The following is a 20,664-nucleotide window of genomic DNA, read 5'->3' as shown; positions in this document are numbered from 1 at the left end:
CATGGACCCCCCTGCCTTCAAGAGCCCTGGCCCGAGGTCCAAGGTTTTGATCCTGCTTATCGCCCTGCTTCCTCCACGCAGGATCCTGAACTTGACCATTTCATGGTCACTGCAGCCGAGTCTACCTCCGACCTTCATATCCTCCACCAGTCCCTCCTTGTTTGTTAACACAAGGTCCAGCAGCGCGCCTTTCCTTGTTGGTTCCTCCACCACTTGCATCAGAAAGTTATCATCGATGCTCTGTAGGAACCTCCTGGACTGTGCCTGCCTAGCTGTATGGTCTTCCCAGCTGATGTCAGGGTGGTTCAGGTCCCCCATGAGAACCAGGGCCTGTGACTGTGAGGCTGCTTGCAGCTGCCTGTAGAAGGCCTCATCAACCTCCTCCTCCTGGTCAGGTGGCCTGTAGTACACACCTACCATAATGTCACCCTTATGAGCCTGTCCCTTAATTCTAACCCACAAGCTTTCAACTTGTTCCTCATTTGCCCCCAGGCCAAGCTCAATGCATTCTACTTGCTCCCTCACATACAGAGCAACTCCCCCACCTCTCCTTGTTGGTCTGTCTTTCCTAAAGAGTCTGTAGCCATCTATGACAGCATGCCAGTCATGCGAGTTGTCCCACCACGTTTCTGTGATGGCGACCAAGTCGTAGCCGTCCTGCTGTATAATGGCTTCCAGCTCCTCCTGTTTATTGCCCATGCTATGTGCATTGGTGTAAACACACTTGAGCTGGGCTGTCAATCTCACCCCTGGTCTTGGCACGACAAGCCTAGGCTCATCCCTAGTGAGCTGGGCAATATCCCCTTCCCCCTTCAAACCTAGTTTAAAGCCCTCTCAATGAGCCCTGCCAGCTCGTGGCCAAGAATTCTTTTTCCCCTTTGAGACAGCTGAGTTCGACCTGTCGCGAGCAGGCCCGGTGCTGTGTACACCTCCCCATGATCAAAGAAGCCAAAATTTGACTGATGGCACCAGTCCCTGAGCCACCTGTTAACCAGGTGAGTTTTCCTGCCCCTTTCAGTGCTGTTCCCTGCCACTGATGGGATGGAGGAAAACACCACCTGCGCCCCTGATCCCTCAACCAGTTGCCCCAGTGCTCTGAAGTCCCTTTTGATGGCCTTGGGACTTCTTTCTGCTATCTCGTCCCCGCCAACCTGCATTACCAAGAGAGGGTAGTAATCAGAAGGCCTCACCAGACCAGGGAGTTCCTTAGCAACATCCCTAACCGTTTGTATTAATGCCAGCTTACTTGCCGGAGAGCTCATATAAAGGACTCGGCTGAGGAAGAATCGTGCTAGGATCAGCGGCTGCTGCAGACGGAGGAACAAGAGGCAGGGTTGTGTGCCCACGGGAGGGCAGGGAGCTGGGGCTGGGCAGACAGACGGTAACAGGGCTGCGGAGCAGAGGCAAGCGAACATTGAGCCGGCCAGCTTTTAATCTTATTTAACGTCTCTACCTGGTGTACTGAACTCTCCAGGGATCCAACCTTCCCTCAGACTATTTCCATTTTATTTACTGTGGTTTTGTCTTTGGTTCAAAGAACATAGTAGCAGCAGAAAATGGGAGTATCTCCATAATGTCTTTGGGGTCTGGAGAAGATGGAGTCTCCAAGCACCTGAGAGAAAGATAGCATTGAACCCCTGCCCCTATTCACTTTACTTCCTGAGTTTTTCCCAGCCAGAGGAATGCTCCAAACCTTGCTCCGTGAACGCAAGCAGGTTGTCTCTGAATGCATTCCACTAGAAACCACGGCTACAGTTCAGATAGATTTGTTCTTGGGCACTGATCCTTTCTCTCACCACTCTCATTTATCTTACTGATATTAATACCATATTTCGGACTTTATGTTTTAATGACAAACAAACATCAGTGCTCTTAGAGGCTGGCGGTCCCTGTGTGACCAGCTGCACAGATATGTGCAGTGGTGTCCACCCATGAGCTGCTTGAGGGCCTTGACCATCTTGGTTAGCAATCCTGGGATTCAATTCGGTAGACACTCTCAGATGTCAGGGAGTCAAAAAGGCAACAGAGCAGCTCTTCGGCCTGGGGAGAAAAGAAGGAAGGGGTTGGGGAAGAGATGTGATTTCTCTGCATTGCAGAGAAACTTCAGTGGTAGGTTTCTCGTGCGTGCTGCAGGCAGCATAGCGAGGACATTTACCAGGTTGAATTAATCCCAGTACAGAGGCTATGAGTGTGCCACAGCAAGGAAATGTCTGCTAGTTGTAACCATTGTTTGGCTGTTCTCAAGATTCACATTTGCAAGGAACTGAAGAAAACCAACAACATGCAAAGTGCCAAGTGGGAAATCTAACTCCTTCCCCAGCTGCTCTGCCTCTCCTTCCCAAACCTCGCTCCTGTGCGGCTCTGTTGGCATGGCTGCTGCAGAGACGGGGTGGCCAGCTTAGCACCAAGGGCTTCTGGACCAGTCTGTAATTCTGACCATGCTAGTGAGCACCACGTTCCTCTGAAGCATTGTGCGTGCTGTGCTGACAGCCCACCCCACGCAGCCCTTGGGGCCCTCCCCCTGCCAGCACTCGGCTGCTCCTCATAGGTTTTTAGGTTTCTTCTGTATGACTCCAGCCCTCCTGCCTGCTGCTGAAGGGCTAAGGATCATGCCAAGGTTGGGATGTGTTTTCCCTGTGTTGCTCTGCTCCAGTTCCAGGTTTCAGCTGTCTCTGCAGGGAGGGAGATGCTGGAGCAGCCATTGTGGCTGCTGTTAACAGCTTCAGGGGTCCAGGCGGAGCGGAGGGATTAGTGCTGCCTGCCAGTGGAGGTTCAGCTGCCCACCCACGGGCTCTTGCTGAGGAAGGGCTCTGCAGAGACCGTGCCGTCCCCCTGCTCTGACCTGCTAATGGTGGCAGGTCAATGATGCACTGCACTGCTGCCGAGGCATGGCCAGCCCAGCCTCACAATCTCATCCCAGCCACGGTGCAGAACTGCATGTGAGGAGAAACTGTCCAGCCACAGGATATCCCAGTGAGGCCGTGCACAGCACTCCTAGACAGCTCTCTGATCGCTGGGGAGGTTCCAGCCTGGGTAGGGACCAGGTGCCCGGACACCTGGGACTGCCCCACAGCGGCCCTCTGGAAGTGCAACAGCCCCTAATGGTGACACCAACAAAATGTGGCTCTATCACTTCCAAGCGCGAGCTGCTCCGTGTGTGCCCAAGAGAAGCCTGCCTGGGGAGCAGGCACCCGCAGGGTCCCTGGCTGAGAATAAGAAACTACTCCTAAGGCAGATATTTCAAATAGGGCAGGTGAAAAGTGCTGTAGAAATACTTGATTCTCTTGGTGACTGCAGAGGGAGGCAAGACAACTGGCCCAGACACAGATGTCAGCACTGAAATAGTCCGCATTTGGAAAGCTGATTTCTCATCCTATTGCCTAGTCCCAAATCACACAGGGAGCAAGTATGAAATTCCTTTTCACTTCCATGGCTTGACTCTACCAGTAAACACTGCAGCTCTGCTCAGACCATGAGGATTTGAAATCCATGTTCATTTAACCCTCCTGAACTTTGCCTGATATCATGTTGTTGCTCATTAGCTTTGACCTGGAAAGCCTGGCTGACATTTTATAAACTCATTAGCAAGAGATCAGAGAATCAAACATCATTCCTAGGGACATCCTTTGAGGTACAGTCATTCTCTGGTGAGCTTGCTCCTCAGATCTTGCTCTGTGATTTCTAAACCTACCCTGAACTTTGGAGCAAAAGGCCCATTTGAAAAGAAACATTACTTGCTGCTGTGCTTCTTGTAACCCACAATGAGAAGTGCTGCACCCACCACAGTCCCAGGACTAGACTCGTGGTCTAAACTCTGAAGTACTGCGAGTAGGCCCTGCTTCCACCAGCACCAGAGCGATTTAATTCAGTGCCCTGGACTGCCAGAAGTGGGGAGAAGGGCTGAGCATATTTGCTTTTTCTCTTATCTGTCACAGAAAGTACTATAAGCCTCTTGCTGATAGGCTGATTCCCCATAGCTGTGAAGCAGAAGGAATTTTATGTCAGCCAGAGATATGTAATGTCCTTTTCAAAGCAAATCAGAAGAGAGCCTGGACTTGCTGCCCTGTGACATTACTTGGCAACAGCCTGGCACCCTGGCAGCAGTGAGCGCTGTGCTATGACAGCCTTGCAGCTATCGCAGAGCTGTGCAGGCAGACCTTCCCAGGCACTGCAGCGCGTACAATCCCAGCTACGCCTGGGGAGAATTTTACTGCGCCTTAGGGAAAGCTGCTGAAAACAGCAGCTGTACGACTTCTGGGAAGTTTGGGCTAGTTTTGCCTGTGTTAAAAGGAGGAACACAGACTTCAAGGAGGGCTCTGTTTCTTTTAAGGCTCAATTCTTAGAGCACTGATACTGAAGGCAGCAGCTCTGATACATTATATGAGGTTACAAACACATCTCACTCTCCTGCTGGGTTTTCTTGGGAAAAAAAAGGGATCCACAGGAGAGGCTTGTCCACTTGCTGCTGTTACTCATTGTCCCCAGTACTTTTATACCTACTAGTTCTAACTCTTCAGGCACTGCCTCCTGTATCTAAATCTCGTTTGTTTTGTACTAAATTTTGATGATTACAGCCAGAGTTTTAAAGGTGTTTGTGTAGTTTATTCCCATTAGGTGCCCTAATGTGTTTAAAAACCTGGAGCTTAGTGTTTCCTTTCCTGGGATGAGCTACTGATAAAGTATTCAGCTAGCCCATCCCTGGAATAGCTAATGGCTTAATTTCACATCTTCCATTTGGACCCAGACTTCTGAAACATAACATCTCGAGCATAGGACATGTGCCAGCTTGGCAGTTGGGCTGAATTAATGTTTTCTGTCACTTATTTTTTACAAGTATCACAGGTATCCTATTAAGTGTTGATTCTTCGTAAAAAGTAACTGGCATCTACAGAAAATATTGAATCTTTATCAAAGTCTGAAAATATTTTGATTCAAAGCAGTGCCACCGGTATAACACGGAAGACAGTTTGACAGGGTTTTGGTCCCACCTTCCACCACCTGCTGGGGTCTCAGTATAAGCCAAGGGTTGGAGCTGTCATGAGACACTATCTCTGTTTTATACAAATTGAAATTTTCTTCTAAAATTAAAACAATTCCAACAGGTTTCATTCATCACAGGGTAACACATATCTATAGCATAAACCTCTCTACTTACCTGTTTCTCATTTTGGGGATAAAGAAGGTGCTGTGCAGTGTCCAGGACTGGCTGCTTCTGCCAACAGACACTGGGGATAAAGCAAAATGGAAGCCAGTGTTACTTTGCCATCTAAGCTGTCAGAGACTGCCGATGACCTAGCTTTGAGGAGGACTATACTCTGTGCCAGCAGCTCTGGCCATGTGCATCTGTTACTGAACTTCTTTACATAGATAAATCCTGGGTTTTACAAAGCTTTGTATAAATGGATTTGGATTCTTAAAATATAAGCCTTCAAGCAAACAGTAATGACCTGTTGCATAATGAGGTCTCTGGGGCAGTGGGAAATAGACATAAATGTAGATGGTTAGCTCTGCGCAAGGGTCTTTTTCTCAACAAAGATAATCTGTGTGTTTTCCCCAAAACCCACGACTTTCTAAGCTGCCTTCAGCAGTAGGGTCTGCTTCACCAGTCCTTATTTCGCTCGGGTCCACCTCAAGCCACACATGAATTGACCACAAGACATATTCAAATTATAATAACATATATACAAATTTCAAAATTGCCTTTTAAACTGACTCTATGCACGCTCAGAGTCTTAGGCTTGAAAACTCTCCAGAGGCTTTGGAAACCACTCCCTGCCCCCACGTCCAGGTATTGTGCTTGGCAACAGTTTTCCCTTCAGTGATTTTCAACAGCTCCAAGATTTTACTTCTGGTATGTTCATTTTTTTTTTGATTTCTACACCTCCTTTTCCTCCAGAGCTCCCAGAGATGAGCTTCCTATAGGGATAACATCACTCCCTGCTAACAGCAATTAACACTTGGTAAGAATGTTTCATCAGAGAGAATAACATCCAGCAAAGTTCCTTAACACTTGACTTCTGTTCTGATTGCACTACATTGTCTAAACCCAGGAAAGTACAAGGCCTACCCTACACCCCAGTTTTCATCAGAAGCAGCTAGGATTTTGGCATGCTTTAGTCGAACACCGCTTACTGGGTTCAGTACAACGTTAACTAGCTGAGTTCCCAAAGACCATGCAAAACATAGTTAGATCCTAACAATCTTATGGGCATTGAAAAGTACTTATTAACCGCTTGAAAAACCATAGAAGAGTAATCGCTATTAAATCAGTATCACCTATTAAGGCAGCTAAATCTATTTTGTCATGCATAAAAAGCAGAGCATGCCTTTCTTCCAGGAGTTGCTTTGAATTTACTTGTAAATTCTTCCCTCTGCCACCCTGCAGCTAGGAAATCTGGCTATAAAAACAAGTTATGACAAGGAAAATTCAAATACTTTATATTGGAGATCCAGGCAATCAGATGCTGACAGAACACGAAAGGTAAGTCTCAGATCATTTTTTCTGCGGATAGGATTATGTCACTTCCTTCTCTAGATTCTCCCCCCGGTCACCACTGCTCTTAGGCTGTGCTTCAGCTTCCCCTCACCTCTTCCAAACACTTACTTCACTCTGCCCTATGAGTTGCCCTTGGCACCCTCCCAGATTCCTACTTTGGTTCCACTCCTTGCAATCAATCAAGCTCACAGGCTGCTTTTGTGCCCCCACCTGCATAAATTTTGTCCCCTTTTCTGTTCTTTCTTCCCTTTGGTGCAGAAATAATGCCTTCATAGATGTCCAGAGAATGGACAGCGTGGGTGCTGCTGCTGCTGAACAATAATCACTACACAGTTATGAGGGTCTGCGTCTCTCTTTAAGGCTGCTGCTCAGCACAGCACATCCTCCACTGATTGAATGTCTCTTCTTGATGTGCCACCACTAGAGCTGGCTTAGGAAAGCTTTAATAGGCTCTGAACTGTGAGCAGTTATAATAGCAAAGACTGCATTGTTCCTCTCAACACCTGATTCCTCCTTCTTATCACAGCCCATCTCTGACATCATATCCCAGGCTTCCATAGAGATGGCAACGTTTCTCCCTGTGGCACAAAGCCCAGGTAACGTGGCTCAGCTGTGAATCAACTCCCAGGCCTGTAAAATAATCTCTTACACCATGATGTTTCAGTAAGGCAGCCGAAATGCAGGCCAGAACCCGTGCAGGTATTGGAATCCTGGGTCGTGGCAGTAAGAGCGAAATAAATGTACAGTGATTTACTCAGTACAAGAAAGGTCATGTGGCTCCTGCTGATGGAGTCATAAGTGTAATTAACCTCAGATGTTATTTGGAAATGTTTATAAACTAGGCAATGAAGATGTGTAGCATGAAGTGTCCTTATGAGACACTACTTAAGTCAGGCTGGATTTTCAATGACATTTGCAACATTTATTTTAAACAGTATGATGGCTTATGATACCATAAGGGTATGAGGGTACTGTTGGCTACAGTTGAGCTACCCAAGTACCACTGCCTCCCCTCCTCCCCATCCTTGGGCACACCTTGCTGCCCCTCCCTTCCATGAGTGTCATCAACCATGAAGGCAAATGTTTTTTTTTTTGGAGAGCTGGTTTTAAATGCCTGCATGATCACTAGCTCTTGGCACTGGGGTAAGAGGCAGAGTGGATCCTGCCATTTGGGAGTGCCTCCTAACAGCCATGATTTATGCACACGTATTTTGCAGTTCAGCAAGGAAGTTTATCCTTTCTACAGACAGCCATGCTGGCACAGACCCGGATGAGCGGTGGGAGACTCGTACCTATTCCTCCCTGCTTCCTTCTGGGCCCCTCAGCTCAACGGGAATGGCAGTGAGAAGCCACTGTGAGGTTTGCTCTGGGGGCGCTGCCTCGAGACTGGTAATCTTAAAACATATCAAGTTAAACCTGCAGAAGAGGGAAGTACTGCGTTGCAGCTGATCTTGTTATTCAGCACCCATAACTGATGAGCAAAAGCCTGAGGAAAATACAGAGGTGGGGGTTCTTGCGTTGGCTGCCAGCTCTGCTGGCAGTCACTCTCCCAGAACTACCTTCAGCAGTGGGCTCTGGGGTTCCCACCAGCTCACTTTCTTCCTGTGACATAGGAAAAAAAACTCGCTAGAAAGGTCTTGGATAACTTGCTCTCTGCTTCGACCTTGCAGGGTGAAAGCTTGGGATGTGGCTCCCAAGGGTGTAATTTTAAATGAATGGGAGCAATGTCTAAATTTTGTTACTAGCTTAAAAACATTTTGGAAAGTTACCACTGAAATTTGTTCCAACTGTTCTTCCCAGGTTTGACCTTGTGACTGAGCACTGTAACATTTCAGCAAACTACAAGAACTCCAAGGTGTCTACCAACTTGGATGTTCAGATTTGATCCCCTTGATGCCTGCGAACTCCAGCATCCTTGAATCCCTTATTCCTATCCCACTGACAGCCTTATCTGGAAGCCCTCTAGATGGTACAGCCAGTCACGACAGTCTTATCGGTGTGGCTGCTGGACTGCTCTATACCAAATGTGTCAGAAAATAGACTGACTTGGCTTCCTTTCCCAGAGGAATCCATGTGCATGAACTACGCATCGCATTGCCAAATACCAGCCCCTGTGCAAGGAAACTTTCCCTCTGGGGAGCAGTGGGTTAATTGGCCTGATAATCATTCTATTTCAGTAATCAGTCCCTGTAGGTGGGTTCTGTTTGTTTTACCAGGCTTATATATCCTCTACCCAGCATTTCTGGTGATTTATTTAAGAGGCTAATTTTTGATTTTGCTCTCTGGAATTTAAGTATTTTTTTCATAGCAAACATAAGCTGCTAAGATATTTCTCCTAGGAATTTTATTGATTCAGCAGGTCTATTCCCAATGTGAGCCCTTATTTCAGGGAACTGCCTGTATTTGTGGAACCATGCTGCCAAGCCTCACAGACACTCTGGGTCCTTAACAAACAACACAACTCAGTATTCAAGGTCCTGAGTACAGCACACATCACTTTGAAACTGGGGAACATTCCGAGGTACTGACCCATTAACAACAACATAACTCAGGAAGAATGGGTTGCCTTTGAGTGGCACCTGACCTCATGGGAGTCTGAGCTGGAACAAGAAATTCAGCTGTCCTCCTTCAGATCACAAGCTCTCTAGCAGGGGTTAGGACAGTGCTGTTAGAACGACACTGTCCTCGCTTACCTGTCCAGCAGGGAGTCAAAGCAAACAACCGTATTGTCTCGCTGTGCTGCTAGCACCAGACACAAACCATCCATTAAGAGGGAACACTACAAGAGAAGGAAGAACAGAGCTTTGGTGTTGCTATCCACTTAAATAAGTCTGTAAGCCTCACTGATGAACCACTGACAGCACAGATAACTGCTTGTGTGCTGTGTGAGGGGATGAAAGTCACAAAGCAACGGACTCTTTCAAATTGAAAGAGTATCATGTCTGAACTGCTAGTTATCCTGCTCCTATGGCATACTATTATTCCTGTTCCCTTCTCTCAGAGTGAAAATAAGCAGGTTACTTAGGTGTGCTATTCAGTCACTAAGTCTGCTGGAAGCAGGAATACAGAGATAACAGTAAATGTTGAGATATTGTAGCAGAACACTTATTACTTGAAGGCGCCCATCTCTCTTCTGGCAAGGGAAAGCAAATATTGTAATGTTCACCTTTGGCTCAGCAGTGCCAGACCCTTCTGGAAACATGCCAATTCTGCTCAGAGTAATTCATCTCTGACAGGAGGAAGTGTTTCCATCGCCAGGAGAGCAGTGCCGCTGCCATAGCTCTCCTGCCCACACACTGACTCGCTTTGTCCTTCCTAGAGGGCTGTGCACATGCTTCTGTGCAGAGGGATGGCATCCTCAGGGGAACCGCAGGAGAAGAAAGTAGTGCTTAGACTAATTGGATGCTAGATGTAATTGCTATTCTACAGAGTCATACTTCAAAGGGGTGCTGTCAGTTTAAAAAATCACAACCTGAAAAGATTTTACCTGTTCTTATTACAGATAACACCTAAGACTCATACTGAAAAGCTGGAAGCACAAATGTTTGTATTTTTTCAGAGGGACTGCTGTGTGTCTTTGACAGCCCTTTGTTGATTGCTACTTCCAGTATAAGTAGTTTCCCCCCTTGTTTACTCTGTGCTCCTGACTGCACTTCCTTGCACATTCTACCTTACTGCTCTGCCCCAGTAAGGTTCCTGAAACAGTGGGCTTCTCCTACACCAAGTGCAAAGAGAAAGACAGCCTGGGCCAGATACCCTGCTGCTGTAAAGCAACATATCTGCTCACCCCAGAAGCACATCTCATGCTTCAGCCCCATGAGCACTTGCTCAAATCCCATGCTGGACTGCAGCTTGAGCTGTCAGCATCAACTAAAAGAGAAGCAAAATGAAATCTCTGCCTAGGACTCCAGGGCACAGTCCAAAAAGTGGAAGGGTTATTTAGCATTGTAGAAGAGGATTAATGGGGTGTGATTAGAGAAACAGAAACTGTATTTATATAGAGAAACAAGACAGGATACAGCAGCAGAACATAAATAATAGCAGCAACTGCACACTGATAGGTGAATGGAATAAAATTTCAGTGTTCACAGTAAGGATATGTTCACACATAATGATGTCAAGGTTGGGTGTCAGTGAGCTAGCGGAGATACAGGAACACAAGGTAGGGACTAGCTAACGAGGCACATTGCCCATGTTATTTACCAGTGGTATTAGAGCTCAGATGCAGTGCTGTGCTAATACTGTTACCAAAGCAAGTCTGCCCAGAGCTAGCCTGGATATCTCAGCACAGCATGGCATTAAAAGGCTCTTCTTTTGCGCGAAGGAAGAAAAGCCCAGCTCCAGCTGTTTCATACCTTTGCTGCAACACTGCACTTTGGCCTGCTTAGTATCTCAGAGATGCAGTGAGCTTGCGGTGTGTCCAGGACAGTGAGGCGTACTCCAGTCACTGTGAAGTCTTTGCCAATAAGCTGATCAAGCAGTTCGACATAAGGTGGGTGCTCTGAACCCCGAAGGATTATCCCAGGCAATACGAGGCAAGTGGTTTGGCAGAGGTTATCAAGCAATGGCCGATCTGATGGGAAAAGATCAAAACACAACAGATGCTTGTTTTATATCTACCCCCCACAACTGCTACCCTCTAAGTAATTCTTCCCTGCCGCAGACAAGTAACTGGAAGATCAGAGGCACTCAGGCGTTGTTATGTTGTTTGGGATGTTCACAGATGCAATTGCTCATCCTGAACTGTCAAACTGCATACAACGCCTATGTGTACGTATCCGGAGATCACAAGACAGCCGTAGTGACCCCATTTCAGGAGTCAGACAAGGACGTTCTGCTGGTTTGCTACAGGAGATACTATTCCATTTAATTTCTTCCAAGCAAAGAAACCTGTTAATCCAGCTGCTTTTATAATCCAAAATGTAATTCTGATCAGCATACATAAGACTTACTGTATTTCATATTTTCCTCATGATAAATCTGTCTGTCCATTAGGCAGCAGCTTTGTGATAATTATTTGCTGAAAGGACAGGATTCTTTGTGTGCAAGAGCTACCTCTAGTGTTCAAGATGAGACCAAAGTGAATGATGTGTCTGGTTTGCCAGAGGCGCTTACTATATTGTGCCTGACAGTTCAGAGATCACGTGTACTTGCTTTTCCAGGACAGTAACTCTTTGAAATACATTTTCTGAGACACAAACGCATCAGGGCTGTACACTGGTTTCCTTTTTACTCTGCTTAGACATCTTCAAAGCAAAAAGATCCTCATGCAGCAGGAAATGAGGGACACATATTTTGAGATTTGCTTCCAACGCTGGGCTGTACAAAGCTTGCAGAATACCTGCACTCTCTCTACAACAAGCTATTTTCTATTATTTTATTTTCTGCCATCTCTTCTAAAAATCAAGAAGTGCTTCAGTCACCACTGACCTGTGCTACAGGCCTGGTCCTTTCTCATCGTGCAATAAGTTGATGGGGAAATACCCTGCCTGTCAGCAACAGCAACCCAGGATATTTTGGACTGGGAACACCTGCAAGCCTCTTCTCACTGCAGCTTTGTGCTCTGAACACAGCTCGAGCTGACACACCCCACCAGAAACACAACAATATGATCACATTTCTGCAGCCACCCAGACAAGAAGGTCAGACAGCTACATGCTGAACAGCCCGCTTGTCTCAAAAAAGCTGCTGTCACATATGCGCAGTTGCCAAGCTCTTGTTTCAGGACTCATACAACGGCTCGGGAATGTCAACAACGCTGCAAGATAGGCCTCACCCCTCACCACAGGCATCAGTTATGTCTTAAACCTTCATGCAGTCAGTCTCTGATATATTAAGTGTGCAACGTAAGAAGAGGAGCTTGCCTGAGGATGTGTGATTTTTGTAATGATCATGAAGCACGCATAGGGCATAGCCCAAAGCCACAAGTAGAAAGATTTAATTGATAATTACCTTGGGAAAAAGCCTCCTTCAGAGACCCCCTACACAACAGTGACTCGGTGCCTAACAAGCAGCTATGCTGCCATTGAGGCAAAGGCCTTGATTTACCCCCATCCCCCTTGCACTCCTACATGTGCTGTCCCATGCACCTGCTGGTATGGGTCAATGCCCAAAAGTCGTGTATCAGTAAGGGTTTGAGGTGGGAGGTGACTGCCTGTAATTCTCTAGCATTTTTATTGTACTCTTCTGCCATTCCACAATAATCTCGTGATTTTACTGCTGGGATTAATAACTGCAGAAATTGGGTGTAGCACAGGAACATTTTCTCAGCTGCCTACCCTCCTGCTTGCCAGTCACACCAGAACTCAAGCTACAGGAATGAGAACAATCCGGTTCCAAATACATCTGCTCCTCAGTGAACACCACAGGGATGCTTTACCTGGTTGCTGCTTGTTTATAAAGACTTGGGATCAGCCCACAGTATCCCGACATGGAAGCACCCCCATGTGTTAGTTACGTCTCCCCACATAAATGGTGCTGCATCGCAGCCTGTGTTGTACACATGCCTATCAAGTAAAATCGACAGAAAAGGCCCAGAGAAACTGTAGGCTTCTGAGGGAACTGACAGGCTTGCTGAAGCTTTGAATTCAAACCAAACTGAGACCAGCGACACCTGGAAGTCATTTTGAGCTAGCAGCTCTTCAGCAGCTAGTGGGAACTGAATGAGATCTCAGGACAGTTCCTGAGAGTTAGATGTCCACGCTGCCAAAATGACTCCCTGCATAAATTGTTATTTACTCATTTCACAGAACAAAACATCTCACAATCGCCCATCACTATGGTCTCTTGGCCTCTCCTGTGGCAGGCTTTGAACGGACATGCCAACCACCACAGCCATGTTGGTGTTGAAATGCATTGTCAAAATTCAGCAGAGAAAGGTGCACTGTTGCTTACACTAGCTGTGTTGACAGTGCTTGTTCTGCTGCTGGTGATGAGATCAGCGCTCTCAACAGCCCTATATTTAAATCCATGAAAGCGCTGGAAGTGGAAAGGCCTGGCAGGTAAACAGTTAAATGGCTGGGCTCCATTGGAGCTGTCTGCAGCTCAGAGTTGTCTCTCCTTTCTGAAAGGACATCAATACCAAATCTTGCTGCCACCAGATGGTTTGTCTTACTGTCCAATTAATCAATAACAGTCTCAATCTATAACAACAGTTACACATTTCCTTACCAAGATTGCATGGTTGCTCAGAGCCCAATAAATTGAGTTGCCCTCCTGTTTCACGTTTTATGATCTTGTGTTGCTTGCTGATTTCCAAACCGACTACGGGGTCACGTTTCAGGTTATAGATCTGCAGGAGAGAAGGGAGTGAGCGAGAGACAAGTCATGGGAACACCGTTACCTAATCAGAAAGGATAACACTTCTTACGTATTGATTCAGGCAAGCTGTGAAGCTTTTGTTGGTGTAGTGTACTTCTGTAATTGCCAGCCTAGAAAACACCTGCTTGTCTAGAGATACAAGAACATTTTGCATGTGTTCTTTTTTTATTGAGGCTTAATTCAGTATGGCATCTTGTCATCCTTTTAAAGGTCCTACATCCAGACATCTTTCTAAGGTCTCTGCTCCCATCTTTTCAAGGCCAGTAACTCAAGGACTGTGAGTCTCTGGCATCTTTATCCAGTGCCAAACTGGTGTGTATCAGCTCCCTTCTGACTCTGAATGAACTGGCACATCCACGCATCCCAGCACAGTGCAGTCGTGATGCTCTGGTCTGAGTTGCAGTGGGAGGGCATTCACACTAGTGAAGCATACTCCAGATGTGGCCAGCTGCTTCCAGTTCCAGAGCTAATCTCCTTGGACTAATTCAGGTGTGTCACCTCTGTGCCACAGGGACATAGCAAAGCTCAGAAAATCCCATCCCTTTGTTGGGCATAACCCAATAATTTCAAACTGGTTTTGAGAAGAAAATGATCAGAGTAGAAGTAACAAACAAAACTAGTTGAACAGGAAAAACTTACTGTTCTGTTTTAGCCATTGGCAAATTACAGTGGTTTGAATCAGAGACCAGCAGCTACATAGTGTGAAGGGCCAGACAAGCAGAAGGGGGCCACACCACTACTGGTAGGCTTCTCGGCACTGCCCACGATGCAAACCAAGAGGCAAGAGTCCGAGTCTTGATGCCTCTGCCTGCAGGCAGGGAAGGACACGGGCACCCAGCAGCTCTGCAAACTGTGCCTGTACTTTACAGCATGAGATGTCTTACATGAGACAGCTCCACCCCTTTCATTGCTATGGACTGGTACCTCTACTGGCAGGGCACAAGGGACAACATCCTTGTGACACAAATAGGGCAGTGCTCCATGCTATGAGTGTGTGGATCTGTACAGACTCCATGGGAGACATTCAGCAACCAGCAAGTTACATTATCAGCCATCCCAGTTCATCTCCATTCTGGAACGCTACATGAGAAAAGCTGGTAAAAAAAACCAGCCTTTGGGCCAACTGCATCTTAGCAATCATCGATGATGCTGCTGTCCCTCCCCGTGACCTGCTTCCAAAGCAATGTTGACTCTGTCTGGGAACTTTGCTTCTAAAGCATGAGCCGTGAGCCCTCCTGAATTTAGCGCACAGGTAACTGAACAAACATATCTGAAAAAGCACTTTTCCACTGAGACTGTCTGGGTCAATACAAAGTCAGCATATTGTGGTAGAGCATCCACAGGAGAGGGAAAACTTGGCAGCTGGTGAAACACAGCAAAAAAAGCATTATCCAAAGCATAATAAGAAAGAAGTCATGGGACAGGAGGGCCAAAGCCATTGCTCTGACACAGCAGGGTACTTCTCAGGAAAGGGCAGAATCCTACCTCTTCCTCCTCTAATGTCTGACACTCGGCGCAGCACAGCCCTTCTGGGAAAAACAGCTTCATATCCTGGACAGCTATTTGATAGGATTTGGAGCCTGGGAGATAAATACAATGAGAAGATTCTCTCAGGCCATGAATTAAACATTCTCTAGACTCACACTCATCTTTCTGAGAGATTGATGATGTGCAACTTACTGAAGTAATTGCTTTAAAGGCCAGCTGTTCCGTACAGTAATAGCAAACATTTTAAACCATTATATTTAGAATAGTTCTATTGCCTTCTTGGTATTTTGATTCTGTCCTATTATCGCTCAGCTTGTTCTTCATGTAAACAAGACTCCTTCTATTTCCTAACAGCGTAGTCAACGGAATCATGTTACGGAGCCTGTGAAACTCATCAATACCTGCTCCAATCCCCCACTGTTTTTCCTTTGCTTCTGGATCACATAAGGCTGGTCTTACTGAACGGGAAGGAGCTTCTAGTTAGTAAGACAACTGTGCTTAGTAACAATAATGTAAGTCTCGAATATGCTGGGGGCTCTGATTTACAACAGAAATCAGAATGAGACATTGCTGATAGTAGTATATTTTTCTGTTCACTCACAGTCATGAAAGGTAAATTGAGACTGGAACAGGTACAGAGAAAGAACACAAGGATCATCTGAAGAGTTAAACCTAAAAGACCTTGGCTTGTTTGACCCAACAGGACACAAAGCTGAGAAGGAATCTGATTTCTGATAAACACATGAGGGTGGAAAATGTCAGAGCAGAAAAAAGAACTACTTAAAATTAAAGTACAGGTGTTGGCACAAGGACAAATGGATACAATCTGTATAGGGCTATATTTAAGTTTGAAAATGTAAGAAGATTTCTAGTTATCAAAGCAGTGAAGTTCTGTGACAACCTCTAACTGGGGTGGATGCTTATGAAAGGGAATACATGATGTGGCTGTCTGTGAGAGAATTAACTGAACTCAGTGACTTGAGAGGTCCCTCCAGGCTTAGCATCTGAATATTTCCCTATAAAGCAACAGTGTTATAAAGCACTACTCAAAATGTTTCGAGATTTGTGGGTGGAAAATGTTAGAGAAGGCAAAGCTATTTCTATATAACTGGAGTTCAGATAGATTGTCAATGTGCTGGCACAGATCCATGCTCCTGGGATACAAATACACAAAACACAAATATCCTCTGAAATATTACCACCTTTGCAGGCTACCCATTCAAAGAATCATGTCTTACTGCTCTTGGACCACTCAGCCCTGTTTGAACTTCATAATTCTAGGTTTTGTATAGCCAGAGTCCTTAATACAGTAGTTTACAACCCTAAGATTGCATAAGTCACCAGCGTATAAGTCGTGCTGTATCCTTTATGTACCTCTACATCAAATTGTCCTTGTTTAAATCATCTATGCCGTTACAGACGACACAAATGCTCCCAAAGCTAGCAACATTTTACTCTCACTTTCCTCAAGGTGTAAGACTGTATAAGATGCATGTGCAAGAGCTTTTTGAGTTCAAGAAAAAGCACTATACAATGACTTCATAAGACCCAGAAGAGATGAGAGGAGAGCAGGTTTACCTCTGTAGCTGAGCCCCAGAGTATTAAAACTGCATTATTTGGTTTGACTGCATCACTGGCGCCTGGTCTTCATCTTACTTGAATTTCCCCAGTCACTCTGGGAGGAAACACACAGCTAGAGTTTTCTCTCCTTCAGCAAGATGGCATTAACTAGAAGTCTTCCTCAGCTAGGGCAAAACTGAGAAAACCTGGTATTCCTTTCTAGAAAAGGAAGATGGTCTTCCAGTCCCCTAAATGATTACTCGCGCAGTGATTAAGCTCTTCCTGCTTAACTTATAGGTAAATGTTTCACTCTTCTTGGCATACAGGCTCTTGGAGGTGCAAAGGGTTATGAACACTCCTTTCCTTATGGACAGACACCTCCCTGGCACAGCGGCTGGATCGGATTCTTGCGTCAGAATTACTAAGTACATTAGATACAGCTGCATTCCTTTTCCTTGAATGTGTGCAAGGATGGCTTCATGAGCCAACTGCATAGCTGGCTCCAACATAATCCACAACATGGTCTCAGAGCGCAGGTGGTGGTAAAGTGGTTCAGCTCTGAGCTCAGCCCAGTCTTAGAAGGAAGCACAGATCTGAAGGGAATGCCAAAGCAGAGATCTGAGGGTTTCTCTAACACAGGGAGTTCTCTGTGATTCTCAGTGAAAGACAGGATGAGACTCAGCCTCTCTTGCTAATATAAAGTAATCTTTAACTCAGTTATGCTAGGGATGCTCTAACTGTAGCATGGGTATCTTAAGTTTTGGATATATATTACCCGTTCTCAGCCATGACTGATGAGTTCTCATTCTCAAGGCAACCTGGATAAACAATCCATTAATCTTAAGAGTAAAAGAATCAGGGGCTGATAGTGGAAAAGTACTAGCTGAAGAGCCCTGACCATTTCTTCTGTGTAGGTAGATCTTGCACTTCAGTCATTCCCATGAATGAGATCCTGTGAGTAATCATGGTGAGAGATCTCTCTCGGTTTAGTCTTCGTCCTAAGGATTATGATCATATCTGATAAAAGAAGATTCTCCATCAAGGGGTTGGTTCTTTTCCCCAAGCTGTACATGGTGTACAAGCTTCATTCTCTACCAGTTCTCCTCAGAAGACCACTTGATATGGATGAAAAGAGGGAGTGATTTGAGAGTACAGAATACAATAGAAAGAGCAAAATAATCCAATGGATCTTGACAGGACAGTTCTTCTGAAACCTGAAGGCATACTGTGCCTGCTAGCTCACCTGTGTTTATAGAAACTATTGATTTTATTAATTTTACATACCTTTAACTACATACAGCACCATATCGAGGAAAAACACTACTATTCATGGACAGTGAACTGATGATGCTTAATTCCTTATGAATTTTTCAGTTGCACCCTTCACTCGTTGTGGCACCAGCCCAGGCCCCCTCCAGCAATACCCTTGGTTCTCCACAGGCCACTCTCTCCCGTGATACTTCCCATTTCCTCATCCTTCACCCACACTCTCAGCTACTTCTCCTCCCACCCACCCACCGTACACACTGCAACATCCTAGGTCCCTTCCTGCTGGCAGATGAACGGTGGCTGGTTCAGCACACTGGAGATGCTGACTAGCTGGTGTGCCTCTGCTGATATGCCAGCTGGCAAGAGCCTCTCCGACTGGAAAACAGCTGAATTTACCTGCTTTCCTCAGGGAAAGCAATTTTCGATCACCTTTCTCTAGCCATTCATTAATGTTTTCAGATGTTATAGCAACTCAGCATCTTGGAGTCTTTTACCCCTCTGTGAAATCTTGTTGCTGTTGGCCAGTGGGTTATGGAGCTATCAGGAGGGGACTCACAAGCAGACAGAAGACAGATGGTTTCTTGGGGATAATTACAAAACAACCAAGCTAAAAGTACAAAATGACCAAGCAGTGGAGAGATCAAAGAAAATCTGTTCTGATGGAAGACCTAGGGCTGTTACGGGAGGAAATTTTTTTTTAATATATGTTCTGAGAGGATGTTTCATAGCTTGAGACATACTCAGCTCAGCCACCAAGAAAACAATGAAAGCCTTCTAGGGAATAACGTTCTCTACTGCCTGCCAAGTCTAGATTTGTACTGACAATGCAGAAGGTAACAGGACATAATATATTTTTTTCCATTGGCATATCTAAGCCTTTAACTTTTCTTTTACAAAAACCTACCGTAAAATCCATTTTGGACTGTGCTGATGCCATACTGAGCCCGCCAGAGGAACGGATCTAGTGCCTGGGCTTGTTTAGGATCCTCTGGCCCCAGTAAATCTAAAAGCTTCTTCACAGCATTTGGCCTCTGAAGACACAGCACGAGAGCAGTACCTGAGGTAAGGTAGGTACAATGAGCTTCTAACACAGCTGGATCCTGAAAAGAAGTAACAGGGAGAGAACAGGTTATAACGAACAGCATTGGTGAGCGCTGGGCACATCCCAGCTTTCCTTTGGTTACGCCCATCCCTGTTTGAAGCAAACAGATCTGCTGTTACCCTTGCTTTTTCTCCTCTTTGTGATATAACTGCTAGTGGTCTCTGCAGGCAGAGCTTCCAGAGTATATACCATGGCCACCCAAGCCAGTATTTGTCATGATATCCACCAGGTACAGGAGGTCTAGTTCCCACCCTGAGTCCACACAGAGCTAAAGAAGTTAAGCACTGAGTTTAAGCCATAGCAGCTTGTGGTTTTAGTCCCCATGGTCATAGACCAGCCAACGGTAGTTTTTACACATACAAACAACTCCAGCAGTAATTTCCTAAAATCTTTTAGTAAGAAAGGAAACAAAATTCTCTTTCTAAAAGACAGAAAAGCCTTGTGCTGTGACTTGCTCTGCATATCTGTACATGCTAGGTACCAGAGGTGGAGTACACTTTCAGGGGGTAAGGACAAAAGCAAATCACTACTCTGCAGTTTACTTGTCTACAGCTGAACTTTTGATTTATGCAATACCTTTTTCACAGTACCTTCAGTGTGACATACAGATAGGGTGGAACCAATAGACATTAGCAATATCAGCAGGACCATAAAAGCTCTGGGATGATGAGCCACATTTAATTCTTCTGCTGACATAAAATGATGGATTACAAATACCAGAACTTTTCTTTTTGAATTCCCAAAAGGAAGGACCCCCACACCCATGCGGTTGCTACAGCACAGCTTCTCCCAGAGGGTGGTAGGATATCATACCCTAGCTAGGACCAGGACGACAGAAGTATGAGCTTTAAACAGGGAGGCTCAGGACAGGGCACTAGACATGGGCTGAAAGAAAAACAGTTCACCCTCCTGGCTTTGCCACTGATTCATTGTGCTCCACGACAAATTTCTCTATCTTTGCTCCTTTTCCAAGCGTTGTCAGTTCAGTCTGTGACCACTCCTGAGCTGAGATGTTCCTCTTGTAGTTGTGCAGGTCACAATGCCCTGTGATCTTTATTTTAACTAAGGATGAGTGGCAATGATAACTAGCAACGACTGTGCCAATGAGAAGATTTGTAGGTTGGAGACAGACATAATGATTGAGAAGCATGGTGAAACGTAGCAAGCGTCTGGGGCAGAAGGCTACCAAGGAGCGGCAGAGCACTCACAGCCTTGCTGACTGTCTTAATTAAGCAAAACTTTGGAAAGCCAGGCTTGTTGCAGATGTCTCTACTGAGCACGAGGTCAGGGTGCCCACAGCAGCTGCAGGCTTCCTTCTCCTGCCCCCTTCATCTTAAGAAAGTGGCTGAGCACCCAGCTCTGCCTCCCTCCGCTCCACAGTGTGGCAACACATCTGCTGCAGGGAAGCTCCACGCCAGCACTGTAAATT

At 45.9% G+C, this 20,664-nt stretch overlaps 1 protein-coding gene across 1 annotated transcript in view; it reads right to left on the bottom strand.

Moving 5' to 3' along the window:
- Nucleotides 1–1,287: 1,287 nt before the first annotated feature.
- The window catches only part of DNAAF8 (dynein axonemal assembly factor 8), a 97,078-nt gene continuing 77,701 nt past the window's right edge, over nt 1,288–20,664 (bottom strand). The window contains exons 26-32 of the mRNA XM_075436977.1: nt 19,038–19,233; nt 15,302–15,396; nt 13,667–13,787; nt 10,852–11,069; nt 9,190–9,275; nt 5,156–5,225; nt 1,288–2,040 (exon numbers count right to left, since the gene is read on the bottom strand). Coding sequence (XP_075293092.1) covers nt 1,963–2,040; nt 5,156–5,225; nt 9,190–9,275; nt 10,852–11,069; nt 13,667–13,787; nt 15,302–15,396; nt 19,038–19,233 — 864 coding nt within the window. The 3' untranslated portion in view covers nt 1,288–1,962. The remainder of the gene's footprint in view (nt 2,041–5,155; nt 5,226–9,189; nt 9,276–10,851; nt 11,070–13,666; nt 13,788–15,301; nt 15,397–19,037; nt 19,234–20,664) is intronic.

This window comes from Opisthocomus hoazin, chromosome 15 (assembly GCF_030867145.1).
Source record: "Opisthocomus hoazin isolate bOpiHoa1 chromosome 15, bOpiHoa1.hap1, whole genome shotgun sequence".
NCBI classification, from domain to species: Eukaryota; Metazoa; Chordata; class Aves; order Opisthocomiformes; family Opisthocomidae; genus Opisthocomus; species Opisthocomus hoazin.
The sequence above is the reverse complement of the archived record's forward strand: the minus strand, read 5'-3'. Positions and strand labels throughout refer to the sequence as shown.